At 36.9% G+C, this 25,270-nt stretch overlaps 1 protein-coding gene across 1 annotated transcript in view; it reads left to right on the forward strand.

Moving 5' to 3' along the window:
* The first annotated feature begins 9,631 nt into the window (after positions 1–9,631).
* The window catches only part of LOC134801738 (uncharacterized), a 43,283-nt gene continuing 27,644 nt past the window's right edge, over positions 9,632–25,270 (forward strand). The window contains exons 1-8 of the mRNA XM_063774334.1: positions 9,632–9,733; positions 12,699–12,728; positions 13,950–13,979; positions 16,668–16,700; positions 17,872–17,904; positions 20,095–20,130; positions 21,390–21,419; positions 23,938–23,967. Of these exons, the coding sequence (XP_063630404.1) occupies positions 9,632–9,733; positions 12,699–12,728; positions 13,950–13,979; positions 16,668–16,700; positions 17,872–17,904; positions 20,095–20,130; positions 21,390–21,419; positions 23,938–23,967 (324 nt within the window). The remainder of the gene's footprint in view (positions 9,734–12,698; positions 12,729–13,949; positions 13,980–16,667; positions 16,701–17,871; positions 17,905–20,094; positions 20,131–21,389; positions 21,420–23,937; positions 23,968–25,270) is intronic.

A 25,270-nucleotide genomic window follows, 5' to 3' on the forward strand; every position in this document is an offset into this window, starting at 1 on the left:
CTCAAAAAGTTGCTAATATTCGGGAATGAAGGTAAAGTAAGTGTCCCAGTGCTTAACACTAGCCGCCTTATATTATAACAATCATAACATAACAGCTTTTAATCATAACAAGGGAAGTATTAGATCGGCTAACTATGATTAGAATTAGCACATCAAGCATTTGGACGTTTACTTAGTGAATAAACGTCCAAAGACTATAAGTCAATACAATAAGTTATAATAGGTAATAGGTACTGTTTCAATATTTCTAGATCTCTTATTTCAAATTACGATATGCCTTCTGTTCTTATTATACATAAACGATTTCCCAAAATGCTTGCCCAGTCATGATTGTCTACTGTACGCAGATGATACATCTATTATTGTATTATTGAGCCACCTAAGAGCGCAACAGAGAGTGGATCAGCTACACTCTAATAACACGAGCTAAAAATTGCCTAGTCCAGAGCACACAGTCGCTGGGGCCGAAATCGGTCAGGAAAAGCAAAGCATTATTGTAAAGTGTAAAAATGTATCAACTTATAACGATGACTTAAATACAGCACTGATAAGCACTGTAGAATGGTTAAAACGAAATAACTTAAAAGTAAATGTAAATAAGTCTACTTATATTCAGTTCAGTACAGCAAGAGGCAACACACAGAAACTGCATATAACTTTAGATAATGAGCCTGTAAAAGAAGTGCAAAATACAAAGTTTTTAGGCATAATGATTGACAGTCACTGTAATTCGACGGAACATGCTGCTAATGTACGATCCAAACTAAATAGCTTTATTTTTGCACTTAGACGAATTAGCCAAACTGTTTCGACCCAAGCAGCGCTACTTGCTTATAATGGCTACGTAAATTCTCTCTTACGATATGGACTTGTAGTTTGGGGAAACTGTATTGAAAAAGACGCAATATTTATAACACAGAAGCGTTGTATAAGAGCCATATTTGCCATACACTATATGGGCTCATGTCGTACTCATTTTATAGAAAATAACATACTCACTTTTCCTAGCATGTACATTTTCGAAGTGTGTGTTTTTGTACACAAGTATAAATACTTGTTTGTGGAGTTCGAAACAATGGGTCCACGCGCGACAAGGACACAATATAAGTTTACTTTACATAAACCTTCTGTTAATTTGGCACTTTCCTCAAGAAACTCGTATATTATGTGTATTCGTATTTATAATAAATTACCTGACATTTTTAAGAATAATAATTTGAATATATTTAAATCACAAGTCCATGCTTGGCTAATACCGAGATGTTTTTATAGTATTAATGAATTTTTAAATAATGATTTAATGGGATTAGAATGTGTATGACTTTGACTTTATTTGTATTTTATTTTATTTCGTTTTGTTATTGCATGAGTTGTTAATAAGACTTTAAGATTGTGATTTATGATTGTATTAATACTTGACATCATTTGTTATGTAGGTAACATAGGAAATATTTGTTTGTACACCTGTAAAGGTAGATTCTTGGTGAGTCCGTGAAATATTGTTACAATAGTAATTACTGGCAATGTAACCCATTTCTCACAAGCAATAAAGATTATGAAAGATTATGAAAGATACATCAAGATATTTAATCGAAAAACACTACTAATTCCTATTCAAGTAGTGATTTCTGTGTTATTTAGTCCCCGTTACCTATAGCTGCATTAATTTCTGATTTCAAACACTTAAAAATATATTTTGTTAGAACGATTGTGAAATAATTAAGTAAATGAATTAATTAAAACCGATTCGGTTATTAAGTATTAATTACCACTTCGTTCAGATACGTTTCAAACTTTCTAAAGTGCTTGAAACGATTTTTTTTCAACGAGTTATTGTAGCCCAAGCAATGACACAAATAATTAAATTACGCACAAACAACCACTTCCACCGCTCAGGGATGGATAATAAACAGTCATAACATAACCCTGCGCTGGTTAGGCTGCATGCCTAATGAGAATCGGGATAGCGAGGCGGCAGATGGGCAGTCGCTGATACACCTGTCTCGTTCTCCAAATCAACAAGAAATGCGAGTCGGAAAGGTACAGTGAGTGTATTATGCACAGGCTAGTCCATTGTCATAGGACTATAGGAGATTCCACTGCGAGTAAAACTGATAGTTGCGGAAAAAACACTGAGCTGACGTTTCTAATTTGAAGGGCAAACATTACATTTTAGTAGTAAAGGACCGACCCATAAAACGATTTATTTATTTGGCATTATAGACCTTTACGCCCATGAACAAAGATAACAGCGGAAGAATCTCTTAGCGTAAATGCTTTCAAATTTAAGGGCAAACATTACATTATAGTAATAAAGGTCCCAGAAAACGATTTATAATATATGATATTATTCACCGCAACCTCCATGTTATTTCTTTTAAATTTAGAGTTTACAAGCTAATTTGAGGTAGTAAACGACACAAGTATTATAAAAGTCCTTTACAACCTTGTTCGTTTCTTATACTTATTAAAAAAATATTTTTAGAGCGGGTCGTAAAGGGCAAGTACAATAATACCAATAGTAAAATATGTCCTTTACGACCATCTTGACCATACGATATGAAAAATCATTAAGGCAAATGAAGGGCTTAAAGGACGACAAAAGACATGTAAGTCATTTACAACAATGTTTATATTTAGCGGTAACCTTTACGATAATATCTTTAACATCTCATTTGTAACTGATCATTTACGCCCCTTGAGCTAAGCTGTTTTTGCAAGTTCATAGTGTAAAAATTGGGTCGTAAAGGACACTTTTTAAGGAGATATCAAAATTTTAACTATACAGAACGATAGCGCTTGGAATTCTGAACAAAACTGTATATATAACTCATTTTCGCCAAAATGTCCTTTACGCCAATTGAACCCAAAGGTATCGATAATATTAATTTTGGTTTCTCAAATATAAATACTTTTTGAGATATTAGGGAAATAAAAAATATCTACTTTTTCCCCCCTTTTTTTGTTCATAACTTTTGATATTGTTTGTGTGCTAATACACGCTTCGAATAAATTTTTCTAGATATCATTACGAATCTAATGAGGTATCACACGTATTTTTAGAAGTATTATCTCTATTTTTCACTGTTTTCCGTTTCTCGAACAGACTATATCCATGCTTAGATTTCTTAGCCGTAGTGACATTGTTTTTTTCATTTTATTTTATTTGACATTAACAAAAATTTAGTTAATTAATCGATTGCTTATAATGGTTTTAAATTGTTTATTGCTAGACATTTGTATAACTATAATCAATTGATATTTTCCTACTTGACGATCATAATGTAAATTCGTATAGATTAGTGCAAAATAATTTATATTGTAATTTCAAATTATGAAATAAATAATTCCTCTTTACGTCTTAACTGCTGAACCAAATTAGTTGAAAGGTAAGCATACATTTGGAATAATTTGGATAGATTGAATCCCGGGGAAGAACATAGGATAGTTTTTATCCCAAAAAAATACCTTAAAAGTGAAAAGGAAGGTGTAGGATTGTACGGGGAATCAATAACCGCTGAACCGATTTCGATGAGATCTTTGATTTAGTTGAAAATGATACTAAACTTAACTTAGAACCTAAATTTAAACAATTATTACCCGCAGACATCACCGGCTCTAAATATTATAATACAGTTTTCATCACACTTGCTCGAAAAATACCTTATTTCATGCAGGTGTACTGAAGGACAAGACCTATATTGTTCCTGCGGGAGTTATGGATTGTAAAAAAATAGCTATAACGCCCTAGGGAGTTATGAGCTACTATGAAAGTACCTATAACCGTTTATTACGACTCCGCTTATTTAACGACCGACCGCTATTAATGACGGAAATTGACACAAAAACTGTCCGGTTACAATAAAAGTGACATAGTTTTTATATAACCAGACTCTACCGTATATACCTATATATAGGATGATTCATGAGACGTGAGCAGGACTAATCCTGCACACTCAGTAACTGATAATTGATCGATCACCGTCGTATTTTTCCTTCAATCAATCAAAAAATTATTATTTACTCGGTCATACCAATACTGCTGTCGAGTGTCGAAGTCACCCATAACCAGCACGTTACGACCCATGCCTAGCAGAGCGTCAACACCGTTCAGATTCAAACTAAAGTTAGGAGATTGGTAGATAGAGAAAATGATAATATACTTTCCACCAGAAAAAGGGATTTCGACTCCAACTGATTCTAAGTGTTTCGTTGCAGGGGAGTGGAATGGTGAGTGAACAATGTCATTTTTACCCAGTATAGCTACACCTTGGGCTCTCCCAGTAGGGTGTTATCAGTACGGTAACACTGGTATCCCGGAAGATCAAAATTTACATTAGAAGAAAACCTGTTTTCGCATAAGGCTACCATATCAGCACAGGTACATCACTTACCAATAAGTCGAGTAGCTCAGATCGCTTGCCACGCACGCCATCAGCACGCATACATAATTGCTCCGCGAACGCCGTAACAGTGGGATCCAATTGTTGACGCCGCGCCATGCCACAGCAGCTTTTCGGGGAAGTTTTCACTATGCCGCGTCGAAGGTCTGGAATAACATACCTCCGCCCTTGAGAAACCTGCAAAGTATTCATAGTTTTAAGTCAAAGATTAAACAGTATTTACTTAATCACCAACTTAACCAGGAAGCCTACAGACTTGATACTAGCTGCCTGTAGTTTGTACTTATAGATATGCTTACCACAAGTGTTTTGTTCCTTCGGCCTGACAAGGGTTCATCATTCCTGATACGCCATACTTAGTAGTGTTTTTATGTTAGTATTCGTCATCCTACGATGCTGTCTTTTTAATAAGCTAACCTTATAAGACTTTTAACTTAGATTTCATGAGCGATTGATACTGGTTTGGTCTGTCATTGCCTTTTTTAGTTAGTGTAGCCACCGTTGGCGCTAGTTGCATATGCAGCTGTAATGCTCAGCCAAGGTATGGTTGGACCGGACCGCTAAAGTGTTGTGAGCACGATGCTTGTTTTATATTTATAAATAATCTTAATTTTAATATAATCATTATGTTGCATCTTCTTGCTGTGTAACTTTATTCTTATTTAACTATTTGTTTACTGTACATTATTTTTCTGTCTTTCTTCTTGTCTGTTACCTTCCGTGATTCTTCTCACTTGATGGTCTCATCGGAAGATCAGCGCTGGAAGCCATCAGCAACATGCTGAGATGGGGCCATTTCGTGGCACTTTAATCTTATTTTGTGTTTTCTCTTTTATTATGTATTGTCTCGATTGTTTGTGCTTACGAATAAAAAAAAATAAAAAAAATGCCTAGGTGATGAAGGGAAAATACTGTTAAATAACATAGACATAGTTAACAGATGGGTGAGGTATCTTGAGGGTTTATATGAAGGTGAAGAGTTGATAGAACGTGATCTAGAGACGGAAGAACCAGTACTAGAACTCTTAAGTTAATAATGATGATGGGGCATATTATACTTAATAACGAGATTTTAGTCTACACTCAGGATTATAACATCTACAGCGGTGTTAAATTGAGACAGAGTTATTTGGAAATCATCGATATTACTGTTCACACTTCTAAAATTCTGTGAGACTACAATTAGGTTTATGTTATTTAATGGAATATGTTACTATCTATATTTTTTTATTCCTTTTTAGGGTTCCGTACTCAAAGGGTAAAAACGGGACCCTATTACTAAGACTCCACTATCCGTCTGTCCGTCTGTCTGTCTGTCACCAGCCTGTATCTCATGAACTGTGATAGCTAGAGAGTTTAATTTTGTTTAATTGTATATTAGGATCACCAACCGAAGATACAATTTACATGCTGCTATAATTAACATAATAAAAGGGCACATTTATTATTGATCCTCCACTTAAAGGCAATCGCAGCATGTATTATTATTATTATTTTAAACATTAAATTAACATTCAGAAAAAGACTTAGTATAAAATACTAATGAACAAAACACCTACTTAATATTAACATTAATATACCACACTACGTAACTAAGCTAAGTTAGCCGAGCTAGCTGAGGTTGCCAACAGAAAATATATATATTTTTTTTTTTTTTTATTTATTTCCACACTTACAACTATCTTTACAGGTGCTAAACCTAAGACAATAGTGCAACTATTAACATATATAATTATATATCTATCTAATATATGTATATCTCTAATTGATGTTATGTCGCATATAACATAATATGAACAATGTGGACTTAGTGAATTCAGTCAGAGAACACCAAAACAAATCAATGTTCTCGGCGACTAGGTTACGACTAAGGGTCCGCACCGCGCGCGTCAGCGGCGCCTTCCCGAGCAGGTTGGTGCGCCCGCGCCGCTCGGCCAGCAGCCGCGGCCGGAGCCGCCGCCACACGTACCTGTCGGGCACGTACAGGCTCACACAGCTCAACACAATACTGTTGTAGGCTTTCCCCCGCAGCAATCGGAACAAGTATGTCGCCAGACACAGCTCTCTGCGCACCTGCAACTCGTTGTATCCCACCATGCCCAGGACAAACAACGTGGGATACATAAGAGGGTAAAAAGGATATACTCCATATTGTCGTAAATACAGAAAACGAATAAATTTATTTTGTATACGTTCGATCATTAACTGGTATTTCGCCTCATGCGGAGCCCAGATTACTGCATTACATTCGAGATTGCTGCGGACGAGAGCATTATATAAAGCCGCAACTGCTCCAATGTTCGTAAAGCTGTGAGACCGACGCAGTACAAAACCAAGCATCCTGTAAGCTTTTTTACAAATATTTTTAATATGATCCCGAAATCTCAAATCAGATGTAAATTTTAAACCTAATTCTTTAACCTCTGTCACTTTTTTTAAATTTTCGGCTTGGATATATATAGTAGTCGTGACAGATAGGGGTGTGCGCACGAGAAAAAGTAATAGTCACGCACTTGGATGAGTTAAAATATAACTTGTTACTTTCACTCCATAAAACGACCCTGTCTATATCGCTCTGGAATTTGACGCAATCTGCAGCACTACGAGGGGTGCCTTTTAAGTTCTGTCGTTTGTAAAATCTAAAGACAATTTAAACCTCAAGTACTATTTATTGTTTTTTTAAGTACTTGCTGTGATATTTAATACACTTTTTCATTTGGTCGATTCAGTTTTGAAACCACTTATTCCACTCCGAAGTTGGGACATCAAAATGGCCGTTTTGTATCCGTCAACCGCCTCTTCTTGTATTCGGTACGATTAACCACGAAGACATTGCATGATTTTAGGGAAAGTAAAAAAATCTTTAGGGCTCAAGTCAGGGCTGTACGGCGGGTGGTCCAGAATTACGACGTTTTGCTCTAGTAGAATCGCAATTGTTTGCCGGGAGGAGTGTGAGCTTGCATTGTCCTGGCTCAGTACCATACGATGTTTTCGGTTGATTTTTCGGAATTCACTTATAGCTTCTAGTAAGCAAACTGTAATATACTAGTCAGGGCTAACTGTTTTGTGATTTTCTAACACGATGGTGGCAACGTGTCCACTTTTGGCGACAAACGAGGCGATTATTTTTTTAAGTACTACTTGAGCGTATGACTTATTTGGTCGGTTTCCGCTCGTTTTAGAACACTCAGACGGTGGATTGCTGTTTGGAATCAGGATCATAAGCATAAATCCAAGATTCATCACCACTCACAATGTCATAAATGAGGTTTGTATCTCCTCGATCGAATTGCTGTAGAGTTTTGCAGCACTAACTAGTGCGAGCCATTTTTCGGTCGGCAGCAAGCAAATGTGGTGTCCGGCGAGAATTTTTTTTTTTTTTACACCTAGCTCTTCATGTAAGGTATTTTAAATGGTAGTCCCTGAAATGCGTATAGAAGCTGCTATCGTTCGGTATATCACATAGCGATCTTCGAAAATCAGCTGCCGTACAGCCTCAATGCTTTCCTGGTTTTTCGCGGTGTTCGGACGACCTTCACCCAGTCTATCACCGAGACTAGAGCAATCGCGTTAAAATTCCAAATACCAGCGTTACACAATCAGAAGGCATGATGCTTTGTCAATGAAAACAGTAGTCAGCTCTGTAAAGCACTGAAGTCGCGTTAAACGTCATTTAAAGTTATAGAAAATTATCGCACGGAAATTTTCCTATGAAATTTCCATTTTCACAACTGACTTGTCAACTTTAACTCGACGCTATACTAAAACGGTTCGGTCAATCATGATTCGTTTAATTGTTTTTGAATACTTAATTCACATAGTTTGATACGATGGTAGTTTTTTTTTATATAATTGTGAGAGATTTGCAAACGACAAGACTTAAAAGGCGGCCCTCGTATTTATGGGTAAAAATAACTTTAAATCATCCGCAAACAGTAAGCATCCTGCATGTCTGATAATCTGGGGCAAGTCATTTACCATTATAATAAATTCTAAAGGACCAAGGTTACTTCCTTGACTTACTCCAGACCTCACAACATAAGGATCCGACCTGTGTCCGGCGTACTCCACATACTGCCGCCTGTCAGTCATGTAACTCGCAAAGAATTTCAATAAGTGAGGAGTCAAGCCGACGCCAGCCAACTTTCTTAGCAGGATGTCATTATCGACGACGTCGAACGCTTTTTTAAAATCAAAATAGGCGGCGTCAACCTGGCCCCCACTGTCCACCACTGGCATAATCTGGGACACGTAGCTGAGCAAGTTAGTAGTTGTACTACAACCCGGCCGAAACCCGTGTTGTGCGTCCGAAAGCTGGCTCTGTATCTGTTTATAAATCATATTTTGTAGCGCTGACTCAAAAGCTTTTGCGGGCGTGGACAACACTGCAACCGGCCTATATCCATCAACCCCCGTGCCACCTCCCCCTTTAGGAACCGGGACTACACGAGTTGTTTTCCATAACTCTGGGAACACTTCATCGCGCAAACAAGTGTTATAAATATGTAGAAGCGGTTGACTTAACACAAACCGGCAGTCTCTAAATAAAAAAGCCGGGATGCCATCAGGTCCGGCCGAGCGCTTTGGTTTAAGGTTCTTCAGAGCTCTCATCACATCAGCCAAATGCAGCATTTCAAAGTGTATTCGCAAGGAGCTTGACACGCATTCTGCCTCCGCGACGGCTGCGTTCACGTCCAGCTCCGCTGGAACGGTGCTATACACAGATTGAAAGAACTCTGCAAATTCTTTAGCACACTCGTTCTCGTGGAGAGCCATTCCGTCCTTAAAAATCTTCTGAGTGCTACCATGCGTGGTCTTAGACTTTACATAGTTCCAAAAAGCCCTTGGGTCCTCCTTCAGATGAGCTTGGACCCGTTCCTGATATTGTACGTAAGCCATTTTAATCAAATATTTTACCCGTGCCCTACACTTTGCAAACGCGTTATAAGTTTCAGAGGATTTTTCAACTTTATATTTTTTATGAAGGGCCGCTTTAGACTTTATTTCACGAATAACATCAGCGCTATACCAATCAGGATAAGTGTATCTAAAAGAACAAGGCCTTTGCGTTTTTTTAGGCACATATTCGGTTATAACGCTCTGTTGATAATTTCGTAAAAATAACGCATACATTCTTCTACAGTATTAAAATTATATAGCGGAGTCCAGTCAATGGACGATAGTGATGCGTATAACTGCGGATAGTCTGCCTTAGCAAAGTTCCACCTATGTTGCGCCTGACCGTCGGCATCAGCCCCGCGGCACCGACACCGACACCTCAAGCGGCGGATGGTATGCGTCAACCGGCACCAGCACCTCCGACGCTGCGCGTACGGTAACATTCTCCCCCAATGATGTTAAAACAAGGTCTAATTGTCTATTGTTACAATTTTCTATTTTGTTTCGCTGACTGAATCCACAATAAGTCTGAAAAAATTCAAAATAATCGCTAACATAGGTAGTACAAGAATGTAAGTTGAAATCTCCTACCACCACTACTCGGCTATGCGAAACACATAATTGTTCTATAATCCTAAATAAAAACAAATAATCGCATTCTTTACTATTGGGCGGTATGTAAACAACGCAACACAAAAACAACAACTTATCCCGCTTGTACACATTCGCACAGACGAGTTCGAACACCTTATCGCTCACGGTGACGTCACCCGGCAACTGCACGCTCCTTAGCCCGATGCGCGGTGGGGCCACGAGAAACACGCCGCCTTGTTTTCGTCCATCTGTGCGGTCACATCTGACAATGTTATAGCCCCGCGGTATTATTTCAGCATCGGTAATAGACTGATTGCATCCTGATTCTGTAATTGCAAACAAATCTGCACTTGAGGACGCCAATCCTAAATAAAAAATTTCCAACTTTGTTCGAAGTCCTCGCACGTTTTGGTAATATACCTCAAATGTTTTATTTTGGGATATATTTAGGGTCTCTGGGTTTTCGAAACCACACCCACTCGCTGAACTCGACGCCAGTGGGCCAAACAGTCGGGTCACACAATTGATCGTAATAACTTTCTGGAACACTTATTATGAAAGATGCATAGTCTCTTTCCGTTTTATGTTTTATTTGCTCCACCTTTACTACACAATCATTTCCACATATTTCTTTGTGTTTTTTCCGTATGTTTCTAGTTTTTCTACCGTTACTCCTTTTTTTAACCGCCATACATGCAGATATTTTTTACGTTCTGCACCTTGAATATCTCCCGCGTTCGATTTGGCACCTATTTTTACTTCGTTATTAGGGAACCTACTTCTCCTTTTTTTCCTCTTTGCTTCTTCCCATTCTCCTTCATTACTTTCGATATTTTCCATAATTTTCTCGGTATTATTTATACTTGATAAATCTACCAAAGTAGTGTTGCCCGCTGGCTGCTTCTTATCCGCGCGTGAACTATCTTGTTTAGTGGCCCCACTTTGTTGTGATGACGTAATGGGAAGTTTGGTACCTGCCGCTGGTGAGTTGTTTGGGCGCAATTTTTCTGACACCGCGGGTAGATTCTGTGTGGTCACCTTTGCATACGATTGTATTGGTGTTTGTGCACTAGGAGATAAAGTTTGACTTTTTCCTTTAATTTCCATGCCACTAATGCAAGCCTCCAGTTGTTCATTTCTTTTTTTCAATTGTTTTACTTGGTCTTCTAGTTCGCTAACGTTACTTATTTTTTCTTGCGCTACCTTCATTTGCTCGCGTAATTCTTTCAACTCCGATTGATTTTTAATAAACAGATTCTCTAACTGTTTAAATGCTTCCACTTGATTATCCAACCGAACCAAATCTCGGTCCGGAAGCCACTAAGTGCATCTAATATTTTAGAATCATTTTCATTCAAAGAAACATCCATCTGATGACGATTGCCGCGTATAGTATTAACATTACTCGTAGGAGTGAAGGTCTGGTCCATGATTTTTCCTCTTACCGGTGTATCGTCGCGCTTCGGCCTCGAGCAGGCACATCCTGGGCACAACCACTGGTTCTTGTACTCGTCCGTGAACGTTTCGAACGTCTCCGTCGACAACGCCAAACACTTAAGATGAAACAGTCTTTTACATGCTTCCTTTGAACATTCCATATAGGAAATATCATAAATTAGGTCGTCACAGCCACCACATCGCGACGACATTACATTTAAACGCAAGTACTATTTTTATTTAATTTAATAACTCTCATAGAATATAAACACGTCCGCACTTGCGCGAAAAATTAATTTTAAATAAGGCTTCACTGTCCTGAAACATATCCAATAAGGGGACATTATTGGCATGCTTGTTGTATAGTTTGTCAAAGGACTGTCTCATTTCACACATAGACACAGAGAATCATACTATCTTTGTCTTACACTAGTACTAGCACCCAAAAGAAAAGGTTGAGTATAGTTTTTTTTGTTCTTATTTACTGACAATTTGGTTTGACCATCTATATAGGCGTAACAGTTGAAATGTTCACAAATGATGTATTTCTGTTGCCGCTATAACAACAAATACTAAAAAGTACGGAATCATCGGTGGGCGAGTCCGTCTCACACTTGTCCGGTTTTTTTTAAGTTTAATTCTATATAAAAAATAATCATAATCATAGTCTTTCGAGGATTAGGTAATTAACCTACTTGAAACTACACGTACATAAATGTTGTATGCATTTTCATAACCCGATTAAGTTACAAAATGGAATATTATTGTTGACACATACGAGTTGTCTAGGGTGTCCAAAAAACGCAAGATTTAAATTTAATTGAAAATACTTTTTTTCCGTTATGATATTATTTGTTCATAATTATATAAAACACACTAAATAGGGGTACGTGTGGAATAACACGTCGAGAAAATGGCCTCCACTGCTTTGCTGCCACATACGCACTCTTTTGTCAAAATTTTCCGTGATTTTGCATAAATTCGGCTGCATTTTTACCTATGCAGCATCGAAAGTCCTCCTTCAAAGCATGGGTGGTTGAGGGCTTGTTGGTATAGACAAGACTTTAAATAATCCTATAAAAAAAGTCTAAAGGTGATAAATTGCAAGATCTAGAAGGCCAATTTGTTTCACGGGCTGAAAACGCGTTGCTCTTTCGTATAACCCGTAATCTTTACAAACCCTAAACATTCTGCTGTCAAATAGTTTATTTTTAGGGTTGCCAGCACTAAAATGCAAAAATGAAAGCAAATTCAAATCGTGCATTATATTTGGGACACCCGTTTTATTTATTTACTCGTCGTCTTCAAATTTTTGACGTAATAGAAACATAATAAAAATAGAGCATATATTAAATTTAATTTCAGAAATTCGACGTACCAAAAAACTGGGACTTTGTAAGTATTTATTCGTCTACTTAGGTAAGTGTGAAGTTATTCACTCCATATAAAACAATAACAAATGTGAAGAAATAATCATCAACGTCACGGCGATGATGGTAGGAACATCATTCGGTAGTCGATAACATTTATTTCTAAAAAAAAAAAATGCTTTTGAAAGTAATCGCTTTGATAGTCCACAATACTGTACCGTCTCTAACTTTTGAACTGGGAGTTACAAAAGTTATGAAAACATTTGAGAAAAAAGAACTAAATGAATTCCACGAAACACAATACATTTTAAACATGATCAAATTTTTGCTATAATGATTTTTGACTACAAAAACCTTACATGTCGGTCGGCCAGTGTCCTGGGGACTAGTGAAATTAGATGTCGTAGGAAATTAATTATGAAATAGTACATAGTGCAAGGTTAGTGAAATATTGCCTTATTTTGAAAGTACATTTTTTTTTTATTTATCATCCTTCTTAGGCTAGGGGTTTTATAATATGAATATAAAAGTAAAATATAAAAACACTTACAAAACAATAAAAATACATATAAACACATTATAAAAAACCTAACCTAGGGTGCCGCCGGCAGCGGGGCAAGGCCCAAGCTACCGGTGGTCAGGGCTGCAGAGAGAGGAACCGACGTACTATCCGTATCCGCACCGTGTCCAAGATCACCGCCTTCTGCATCTGACCCTTGATCCAACCACCTAGCGAGAGTCTCTCAAAATGTTGGTCGAGACTCTTCGCTATTCATATCTTTATTCATGTCAAACATTATTGGTAGGTACATTCTAAGTCAATCTTAAAATCTACTTATATCTTAACAATCTACATATATCCTAACTTAAAATCTAAACACATTACTAATATACCATTCTATTACTTACATTATCAGCCCCAGCAGCAGCTTCGCTATTAGACCCTATTAGTACATATTTATTATTACGTATCTATAATTTTTGATTCCTTTTTAGGATTCCGTACCCAAAGGGTAGAAACGGGACCCTATTACTAAGACTCTATTTTCCGTCTGTCTATCACCAGGCTCTATCTTTTGAACAGTGATAGCTAGATGGTTTATTCTTGTAACATATTTGTTTATCACCAAAATTCAAATTCAAAACTTGTGTTCTTTTTAGGACAACCGTTATATGTATTTACTAGTTGTTTCAAAATTTTTGACGTAATGGAAACATGAAGAACATATAATAAATTTAATTTCAGACATTCTACATACCAGGAACCTTGACCGATGTAAGTATTTATTCGTGTAAGAGTGAAGTTATTCACTCCGTTTAATAATAGTCCAAGATCCCAGAGCCCCCAGTATTTATTTTCTCATGAATCAAAATAAATGTATACAAATTAGTATTAGTATCCAAAGTTAACCATATGTCTACGCAGGATAATGGAGTTTTCCGGTCACATAGCCAGGAAAGAAGGTCATAATCTTGAACAACTCATAGTTACTGGCAAGGCTGATGGCAAACGCCCTAGAGGCCGTAGCCCAACAAGGTGGACAGATCAGCATGCTTGTTGTATAGGCGTAACAATTGAAATTTTCACAGACATGTATTTCTGTTGCCGCTATAACAACAAATACCTACTAAAAAGTACGGAATCATCGGTGAGCGATTCCGTCTCGCACTTGTCTGGTTTTTTTAAAGTTAAATTCTATATAAAAAATAATCATTATCATCTGAATCTTTCGATTAATAGATTCTTAACCTATTTGATACTTCATCAGGCGAAGGTCCTGTCCATATATATACGTATGTACATAAATGTTCTATGTATTTTCATAACCCCCTTAAGTTACGAAAAAAACCGGTCAAGTGCGAGTCGGACTCACGTTCCAAGGGTTCCGTACATTACCTAATTTTAAAAAATGTATTTTTAGGGTTCCGTACGTCAAAAGGAAAAAAAGGAACCCTAGGATCACTCGTGTGTCTGGCTGTTCGTCCGTAACAGCCTATTTTCTCCGAAACAACTGAACCAATTAAGTTGAAATTTGGTACACATATGTAAGTCTATGACCCGAAGACGGACATGTAACGTAAATAAATGAATTTTAAACATAGGAGGCACTTTTGGGGGGTAAATGACACGATTAAAAAAATAAGTTTTGCAAACTATATCGTGTTGTATCAAATGAAAGAGCTCATTGTGAAAATCCGTATACATATTTTTAATACTATTAAGATAAATAGTTTAGAAGTAATTTAAGAATAAGTTTAGGCAAAAAATTACCCTCCCCCCCTTATCTCCGAAACTACTGGGTCTAAAATTTTGAACAAAATATACAAAATAGGTCTTTATACCTATAGATTACAGGAAAACCTATTCGAAATGTGCAATCAAGCGTGAGTCGGACTTAATAACATAGTTTTTGATCCGACCCTTACGGGTTTTTTAAAAGATATTTCACTCACGTTTCACATCAAAAATGGACAGACGGACGGACAGACAGACAGACGAACGAGTGATCCCATAAGAGTTCCATTTTTTTCTGAGATACAAAGTGAAATATTATTGTTGACACATACGAGTTGTTTATGTATTTATTCGTTGTTTCAAAATTTTTGACATAATATATTATTATACTTACATAATAAAAAAACAGATACTGTAGCGAAACGCTACTGGCCGTTTGTAAAAAAATAAAATGCATATTTGCGCTTATTTTGAATTTAAATTTTGATGGAATGTTCGAGAAAGAAAAGATTGAATTTGTTTTTAGGCAGATGGCTTGTGAATTTTGAAGGGAAAAGTCCTTTGAGTGCCCGGGTTGTTTTTTTAACCAGTTTGATATTTAATACAAAGCTTTTAAAGTGCGCGTAAATCCGCGGGCGGAAAGGCTCCTCGTAAACAGTTGGCCACTAAAGCCGTGCGTGAATCGGCGCCAGGGAGGAGACGCTCCTCGTAGACAGTTGGCCACCAAGGCCGTGCGTGAATCGGCGCCAGGGAGGAGACGCTCCTCGTAGACAGTTGGCCACCAAGGCCGTGCGTGAATCGGCGCCAGGGAGGAGACGCTCCTCGTAGACAGTTGGCCACCAAGGCCGTGCGTGAATCGGCGCCAGGGAGGAGACGCTCCTCGTAGACAGTTGGCCACCAAGGCCGTGCGTGGATCGGCGCCAGGGAGGAGACGCTCCTCGTAGACAGTTGGCCACCAAGGCCGTGCGTGAATCGGCGCCAGGGAGGAGACGCTCCTCGTAGACAGTTGGCCACCAAGGCCGTGCGTGGATCGGCGTCGGGCACTGATGAAGTGAGGTGGCCCCATCGTTACCGCCCCGTCTACTGCCTGCCATCAGCGCTCTCCAGGAGGCGAGTGAGGTTTGCCTCGTCAGGCCTGTTTGAGGACACCAACTTGTGCGCTATCCAAGCTATATGCAAGTGGATTTGAATCAGCCGGAACCCTTGCGTGTGCTTCCACGTTTCTCCCCTTTACCCATTATCCCCTTTAACTGACTGAAATTCAAGACCGCAATATCTTAAAATTATAGCGATAGTTTTCCAATCCCAATTTTTTTATAACCTGCTAATTATTTGTTGTGTATTTTGTGCCAATATTTTTGTTTTGCCATTTATCATTTGTTGAATATCTGTTATCCACATAATACAAATCCTCAAAATTCAAATTGCCTCATTTGACGGGCGGTATAAATAATCGGTATAAAATTATCATTCACCCAACGTGTCAACCATATTCCTATTCCGTATTCTTTTTTTTACCTTCATGTTTATGCGGAAGGCAGACAACTAATACTGTGTTTTAAATAAGTTTAAACGATAAAAATTGTGTTTTGGTGAATTTTATAAATTTTAAAATGTATACAGGGTGTGACCGAAAACTTTTTTTTTTGTAAAAAGTGGATAAAAAGTTTATAAATTATACGTGTTCAGCGAATTATATTGTTTTACTGCAATACATAATAATTTCAGATACTCGGCGACACACCAAGAGACTTGGACAAAGTGAGTATTTATTCGTGTAAGTGTGGTTATTCACTTTATACAAAGTACCTAATAACAAAAGTGAAAAAATAATCATCAACGTCACGCCGATGTTGGTAGGAACATCATCCTGTAGTTGATATTTTATAATAACTTTTAGATGTATCTCTAAAAATAAATGGTTTTGAATATAATCACTTCGATAGTTCACAATACTGTACCGTCTCTAATTTTTGAACTGGGAGTTACAAAAATTATGAAAAATAAAGGAAAAAAAACTTAATGAATACTTTCCACGAAACACATTTTAAACATGATCAATTTAGCCATAATGAGCTTTGATAACAAAAACCTTATACATATATATTATCGCAGCCAATGTCGGCCAGTGTCCTGGGGACAAGTGACATTAGGTTTCGTCCGAAATTGATTATGTAAATATAAAAAGTATGGAACCCTCGGTGGGCGATTTCGACTCGCACTAGACCAGTTTTTTTTAAATTTGATTCTATTTAAAAAGTAATCATCGGCATCTGAGTCTTTCGATTATAAGTCATTAACCTACTTGATAAATGTGAAATATGATACTACACATCAATTCAGGCGAAGTTCCTATCCATATACGTACATAAATGTTCAATGTGTTTTCAAATCCCAATATGAACCAATTTTGCATGTGTAACTACTGGCCTTCAAATTTATAGTTTATGATGGTTCATTATTTTGTAAGTGGGTAGTTTTTGCACAGTGTAGTTTTTCTTCAGTCATCCGTAGACCACGAACACTGTTGTATGTAAAGGGTCTGAAACGTCGGCATGTAGTATGAATTCAATGTACGCGATATAATTAGGGTTGCCAGATCGAAAGGCGCTATTATCGGGAAAAAATATATTTTTTTCGGGATTTTGGGACTTAAGTCGGGAAAAAAAAAAACATTTCAATTAAAGTACCCAATTGTATTAAAAACAACGATATTTTACATTAATGGCACTACGCTCGACGACAGTTCGGAACTTGAAATTATTGTTTTATAACGTGAAGCTGTGTTTCGGGACACTTTTCACCTTGTCGGGAATCGGGAACACATGCTAAAAATCGGGAGAATCCCGCCAAATCCCGACCATCTGGCAACCCTAGATATAATCCGTTTTCATAGTTTTATTTCATGAGAAATTATCAAAATTAATTTCAGACATTCTACTATATACCAGAAAACAGGGAAAATGTAAGTATTAAATAAATTTTATTTGTGTAAGTGTGTGGTTATTCACTCTATTCCAAATAATAACAAATGCAAAAAAAACATCAGCGTCACGTCGATGTTGGCAGGAACAACATTTGGTAGTTGATATTTAAAATAAGATAATAATGGCTTTGATAGTCCACAAAACTGTACCCCCTCTCTAACCTCTAACTTTTGAACTGGGAGTTACAAAAGTTATGAAAACATTTGAGAAAAAAAAAACTAATGAATAATTTCTACGAAGCACATTTTAACATGATCAATTTAGCCATAATGAGTTTTGATTACAAAAATCTGACATAAAATTTAATATCGCAGCCATTGTTGGCCAGTGTCCTGGGATCTAGTGATATGAGGCTTCGTCGGAAATTGATTATGTATAAATATATATTATGATCAATCGTTGAAGTAAAGAAAATACGTATTTTTTATTTACACAAACGGTACATGCTCACAAACAAAATTTATATCTAATATCGCCAAACTGTAGCCAATTTGTTGGCGAATGAAGTGCTCAATTAACTAATCGAATCATGCACCTAAATAAAACTTGTAGCAGCTTAAACAATAATCCTTATATATTATAAACACTTACATGCACTACTAAGTCTAATAAGCAATTATATTCTCCCATTGTTTAATTTTCAAAAATAACGTTTAAAATCTCTTTTTAAAGACAGGCTTAGGTTAACCCAGGCTGACTTCTTAACCACCATATTTCGTTAAACAGCCTTGGCCCTAAATATTTATTTGACCTTTTCCCGTAATCGTTGACCGCCGGAGGCAGTATTAACTTCTCCCCGCGTACTCTCCTCGGGGTGTATTTATTAAGAGCCCATCAACGTACACACAAGCGCCACTGCTAAATAATCGAGATTATTTCAATTTAACGTAAGATATTTAAAAAAGGGGGCCGCTACGTACTGTATTTTGTGTTTAAATACCTTTTGAATAATGAAGCGCGCTGAATGTCGGGCTTGCTTCGCCCGACCTTTTAGTGCGAAGGGCGCCGCAGGCGCCCTGTATGTAAAGTGCGCTGAATGTCGGGCTCTTCGGTCGACCTGTAAGTATTTGCGCGCTGAATGAACTTTAAGTGTGACTTATTAGTCTCATTTAAAACATTACTATGTTTATGTGCCAGCGCCCTGTATGTAAGATAGATGTCGGGCCTCGCCCGACCTTTAAAGAGTGAAGGGCGCCTGTATCTAAGTTACCAACCCCCACCAACATAGTACATACCTGTGCAGGTAGGGACATCTAGATGGCGCCACGTTGGGGGGCTAATATACTCTCCAGCATAGCGAAAAAACTAAAAAGTAGATTATACACGGATTGGCATAGTAGGACATACTTATGTTATGACTGTTTGCATAGGAATAAATTAGATTGTGAGTGTTCAGTTTTAGAATATGTTGACTGATGTAAATAAACACTTGGGACTGCTGGTGCACTATGACTTTAATTTTAAATTTGACATAGAATAACGGTTTAAGTGTATACGGCCGCACCTTCAGTACTTATATAAAGGATGTAGAAAATAGTGCCTAGGCTTTTTAACGAAATAAGGTGGTTTTTTTAAGCTGCTACAAGTTTTGTTTAGTTGCATGATTCGATTAGTTAATTGAGCGCTTCATTCGCCAACAAACTGGTTACAGTTTTGCGAAAAATATACAGCTCACAGGAAATTCTCGGGATTTCTTTGTTTTTAATCATGAACTGACTTAAGAAATATAATTCATACATCCTCCTAACTGTAGGACTTGGTCAGTATAGGGTTCTAGATTCAATTACGGCACTGGGGATTATCGTAGGTACCGTGGGCATTGTAAACCCTAAATATTGATTAGAAAAAGCTTTCGGAACTGTAGGAATTGATGCAAGGAATTTCTTTTCTTCCCCGCCTATACATATTTTTATTTGTTTGATTCTGTATAAAAAAATAATCATTATTCATTATCATCTGAGTCTTTCGATTAATAGATTCTTAACCTACTTGATACTACACATCAGGCGAAGTTCCTGTCCATATACGTACATCAATGTTATGTGAGTTACAAAATGGAATATTATTGTTGACACATACGAGTTGTACATGTATTTACTCGTTGTTTCAAAAATTTTGACGTAATATAAACATAATATAAAAATAGCAATTATCAAATTTAATTTCAGATAATATACAATATACCATCAGGAAACACGGACGATGTAAGTATTTTTTCAAGTTAGTGTGTGGTTATTCATTCCAAACAAAATAATAACAAATGTGAAAATATAATTATCAATGTCACGCCAATGTTGGTAGGGACATCATTCGGTAGTCGATATTTTAAGATAACTTTTCGGTGTTTCTAAAAACATAAATGCTTTTGGAAATAATCGCATGGTGCAATTCGCCCTAAGAAGAGTATAGAAAACTTACAATGATTGATTACAATTGGATTTGCAAATTAGATTTAAGCTTCCGTATCGTAGAAGGGAAATTTAGTTGTGACTGAATGACATTGACTCGTTGACGTACATAGAAACGTAGACGGGTTGTGGGCAGCCAGTATTGTGGTGCGCCACAGGACCCCCCTGGGAGAATCAGAGTTCTGCCTGAAAATGAGAAGGAAAGGTTAACTTCCGGCCAGAGCGAGTGGTTCTCACCGGGACAACAGCTTGAGCAGGCCTAGCACTTGTGCCTGTAGGTGAAGCTGTGTCGCTCTGCACTGCGCTGCTCTGTGGTTTGACGCGGTCAATGGAGACTGTCACTGGTCCTCGTAGTAAGTCCAGTGTGACGGTCTTGTCCGTTCTATTAAGCACGCGATATGGGCCTGTGTATGGCGGTTCTAGTGATCCACGCAGTGCATCCTGTATGATCCTGTCTAAGGAAAACTTGACTGCATGAACTTAATTATGTCCCTTTGAACATAATTATGTCCCGGGTGTCCCAAACATAACGCAAGATTTGAAATAAAACACATTTTTTATCGTTAGGTTATACATAATATTATTTGTTTATAGGGTGATGTGTGTAATAACACATCGGGCAAATGACCTCCACGGTTTTGCTGGCACATACGCACTCTTTTGTCAATATTTTCCGTGATTTTTCATAAATTTGGCTGAATTTTAACGATGCAGCGTCGATTTTCCTCCTTCAAAGCATGGGTGGTTGTGGGCTTGTTGGCCAATTCTGATCACACGAGAGAGTACACGACCAGGACATATCTCATGCAGTAACTGCATTGTTTCTCGGGCTGAAAACCCGTTGTTCTTTCGTATAACCCTCCATTTTTACAAACCCTAAACATTCAGCTGTCAAATAGTTTATTTTTAGGGTTGCCAGCACTAAAATTCAAAAATGGCGGCAAATTCAAATCTTGCATACTTTTTGAGACACCCGTTATATGTATTTATTCGTCTCAATTTTTTTGACGTAATAGAAACATAATAAAGAAAGCAATTATAACAATTAATTTCAGACATTCGACGTAACAGAAGAGGAGGCCGATGTAAGTATTTATTCGTGTAAGAGGGTGGTTATTCACTCCATATAAAATAATAACAAATTCACTCCATATGAAATAAAAACAGTTGATATTTTAAGGGGATTCCATGCCCCAATGATCTTCCGTCGATCTGAATCCCTTACTTTTCAAATGTTTTTTGTATCATATTAAGAAAAACGGCTTTAAGGAATATAGTATGCCATATTTACTTCCAAGTTACTGTCTTCGAGATATTTGGCATCAAGTTGGCAAAGTTGAACAATTCAAGCCAACAAAATGGTTTTCTGGCCATTACTTTCGTGTTAATTACTTTAAAATTAAAACACTAGACACGTTTTTAGATACCCTTATATTACCGCCAAATTTTTTGCTGTACCTATTTTGTTATACAGAAAATTATTCATAGAATCGCACATTTTTGTTACAATTAATTCTGTTTCTTCGATTATTCATTTGAAAGAAAAATATATTATTTTGTAACTTGATTAAAATTCAGAATATTTATTCAAAGATTTTTAAATAAAATAGAAGACTGACTGTAGAATTATTATTCATTGAATATTATTTGTGTGGGACTACAATTCACAGAATATTAATGTCAACAATTATTATTTTACTAATTTACTTTTCACATTAGTAATTGAAATTGCTAAAAAAGGACTTTAGGTTAATTAGTTTAGAGCTACAACCCCTAAGAAAACGAACCATTGCTGGAAAAGTGGGTTAGGTTAGGTTAGAACTGTGATCCCCAAGAAAACGAACTGTTGCCAGAAAAGTGGGTTACGTTAGGTTAGAACTGCGACCCCCAAAAAAACGAATATTTTCCATAAAAGTGGGTTTGGTTAGGTTAGAACTGCGATCTCTAAGAAAACGAACTGTTGCCAGAAAAGTGGGTTAGGTTAGGTTAGAACTGCGACCCCCAAGAAAATGAACTGTTGCCAGGAAAGTGGGTTAAGTTAGAACGGCAACCCCTAAAAAACGAATTCCTTCCAGAGAAGCAATTAATAAAATTCGACTAAATGACTGTATATGAAATTTTGGTGAACCGTATTTATAAGAAGTAGCTTTTCTACAGATCGATGATTCTGTGAAATGAAATTACATGAACAAATTGTTCTTGAAACAAAACTAATGTCTTGAATTTTTTGGTGAAATATAACTAAACCGAACTAAAATTATTTGAAGTTATTCTGTGTAAAGATTATTTTGCGATTTGAAATTACTTGAAAAAATTTCCGTGAAACGAAAATCTGTAGCAAAATTGCCAACAAAACAAAGGTAAACCATATTGTTAGATCTTTCACAGCAATCTAGATACGAAAAAAGTGTTTTTTTATACAAAGTTTAAAAAATCATAAAAAATAAGTATTCATTTCTTTGAAATTTTCCGGTAGACAAAAATGGACATAAAAGATTGAAGAACCGATAGCCGTTTGCCTTATAATTCTATCTGAAGTGCAAAAGTAGGAGTGCGATTGCAATTCAATAGCCCATTAAAATAAATTTTAAGTGTTTCTAAAAATAAATGCTTTTAAAAGTAATCGCTTTGATAGTCCACAATACGGTACTATTAGTTATTCTGTGGTACCATCATAACTTTTGAACTGGGAGTTACAAAAGTTATCAAAATATTTGAGAAAAAAAACTAAATTAATACTTTCCACGAAACACATTCTAAACATGATCAAATTTTAGCCATAATGAGTTTTGACTAAAAAAACCTTACATAAAATATCGCAGCCAATGTCGGTGGGCCAGTGTCCTGGGGACAAGTGAAATTAGATGTCGTAGGAAATTGATTATGAAATAGTACTTTGTGCAACGTGGGGGGTTAGTGAAATATTGCCTAAGTTTGAAAGTACATATTTATTATAACGTATCTATAATTTTTTATTCCTTTTTAGGGTTCCGTACCGAAAGGGTAGAAACGGGATCCTGTACTAAGACTCCAATTTCCGTCTGTCTGTCTGTCACCAGGCTGTATCTCATGAGCTGTGATACCCAGACAGTTTATTTTTGTTTATTAAGATCACCAACAGAAGATACAATTTACATGCTATAATTTACAATATCTGGGAGACCGAGCTTTGCTCGAAAAATACAAAAATGCGCGTATTCCTAAGACCTAGCTAGATCGATTTTTCGCCACCGAAAGCACGCAACGAATTCGCTCCCAAGTTCCATCCCAGTATGACAAGTACGCAGCGAAATCATTGCGCGCTCGCGGCGATATCGTTGCGCGCTCGCGGCAAACTCGTTGCGCACTCGCGACGAACTCGCTATGCGCTCGCCTCGCAATCAACTCGCTCGCAAATCGGTAGTGTTTCCGCGCTCTAAGGTAAGTTAGCCGAGCTAGCTGTCCTATGTACCTATCTATTTTCATAACCCCATTGAGTTACAAAATAGAATATTATTGCTGACACATACGAGTTGTACATGTATTCACGCGTTGTTTCAAAAATCTTTACGTAATATAAACAAAAACATAATAAAAAAGAGCAATTATCGATATTAATTTCAGGTTCTCTGGGCACCAAACAACCAGGGCAATGTAAGTATTTATTCGTGTAAAGTGCGTGGTTATTCACTCCATACAAAATAATAACAAATTTGAAAAAACGGTCTGACGCCCGGCATCGGAAACCGAACGGAACGGAAGCCGTTGCCGGGCGTCAGACCGTCAACATCTCCTGAAGATGCCTCGTAGAGAGGCGAAACACGTGTCGAGTATTGTTCTTTTGGTAGTGTTTTGTTATATTTATTTGCGTATTTATTTTTGCGGTGGTAGGGTGAGAACATTAATTAAATGCAAAAAAAATACGCAAGTATAACGGAGTTAGCACTGATTGACTAGCACGTTACCTTTTCGCGGATTAGCAAAGTAATATTTTGCTTTAATTAATAAGGATTTCCGCAAAGTAACGCCTGATATTATTCACTAGCTAATTTGACGCCTAGCCCGTTTACTAAACGCCGGCATCAAATTAAATGGCTGAAGAACAACCAGCCAAGTCAGTGATCGACTGATAGCAAAGTTTAACCATATGGCTGAACGTCGTGTAACTAGTCATCTAGTTAAATTGGATATTGATGAATTTATCATGTTCGGTTAGGTTACTTCATTGTATTTATTTATTTATTTTATCGTAAATTTCTTCATTATTTATTTATTTTATTACTTATATGTTACCTACTTTATTTCTTTATTTTTTTTTAAGTTACATTGAATCTTTTGGCTGAGTGAATCAGACGATTTAAAATGGCTGCATTTCAATACGTCAAGTTGTTAAACGTTAAGTGATTCTAGCAATTAACTATCGGCCTAGGCATTAAATTGAATGCCGGCGCTTAACCAATAGCCTAGGCGACGAATAAGCCGGCTAATTTAACTAGATGGCACCGACATACACACGCTGGGAAAGAAAAAATTATGTGATGTAAGCGACATGTTTCGAGATATTTAATTGAGTTATATACCTAAACGAAGTATATGGATGGACTACTAGGTTTCATTCATCACTCATCTGGCAACTTTAGTGTCGCTTTTCCCATGTTCTTTTTAACAACTTTTTGATAAGTAAAATTAGATGAAAAGTTAATCCATAGAGTTTTATACTTATTTGTTAGTTCAGTTTATCTTGGATAATTTTAGTTAATGAACTTTATGCAGTAGATGAATATAAATAAGAATAGAAATTGTTTATTAGCACAAATAATACATAACACAAAACTAAAATTCATTCAGAACATAAATATTTGTGCCAAAAGGTCCTCACTCAGCTTCTTGTCACGTAACTAGGGTTTGCACGACGGATCCGAAATGTATGGGAAGATCCGCGGATCCGGATCCAGAT

Source organism: Cydia splendana, chromosome 23, assembly GCF_910591565.1.
Source record: "Cydia splendana chromosome 23, ilCydSple1.2, whole genome shotgun sequence".
In the NCBI taxonomy this organism is placed as follows: Eukaryota; Metazoa; Arthropoda; class Insecta; order Lepidoptera; family Tortricidae; genus Cydia; species Cydia splendana.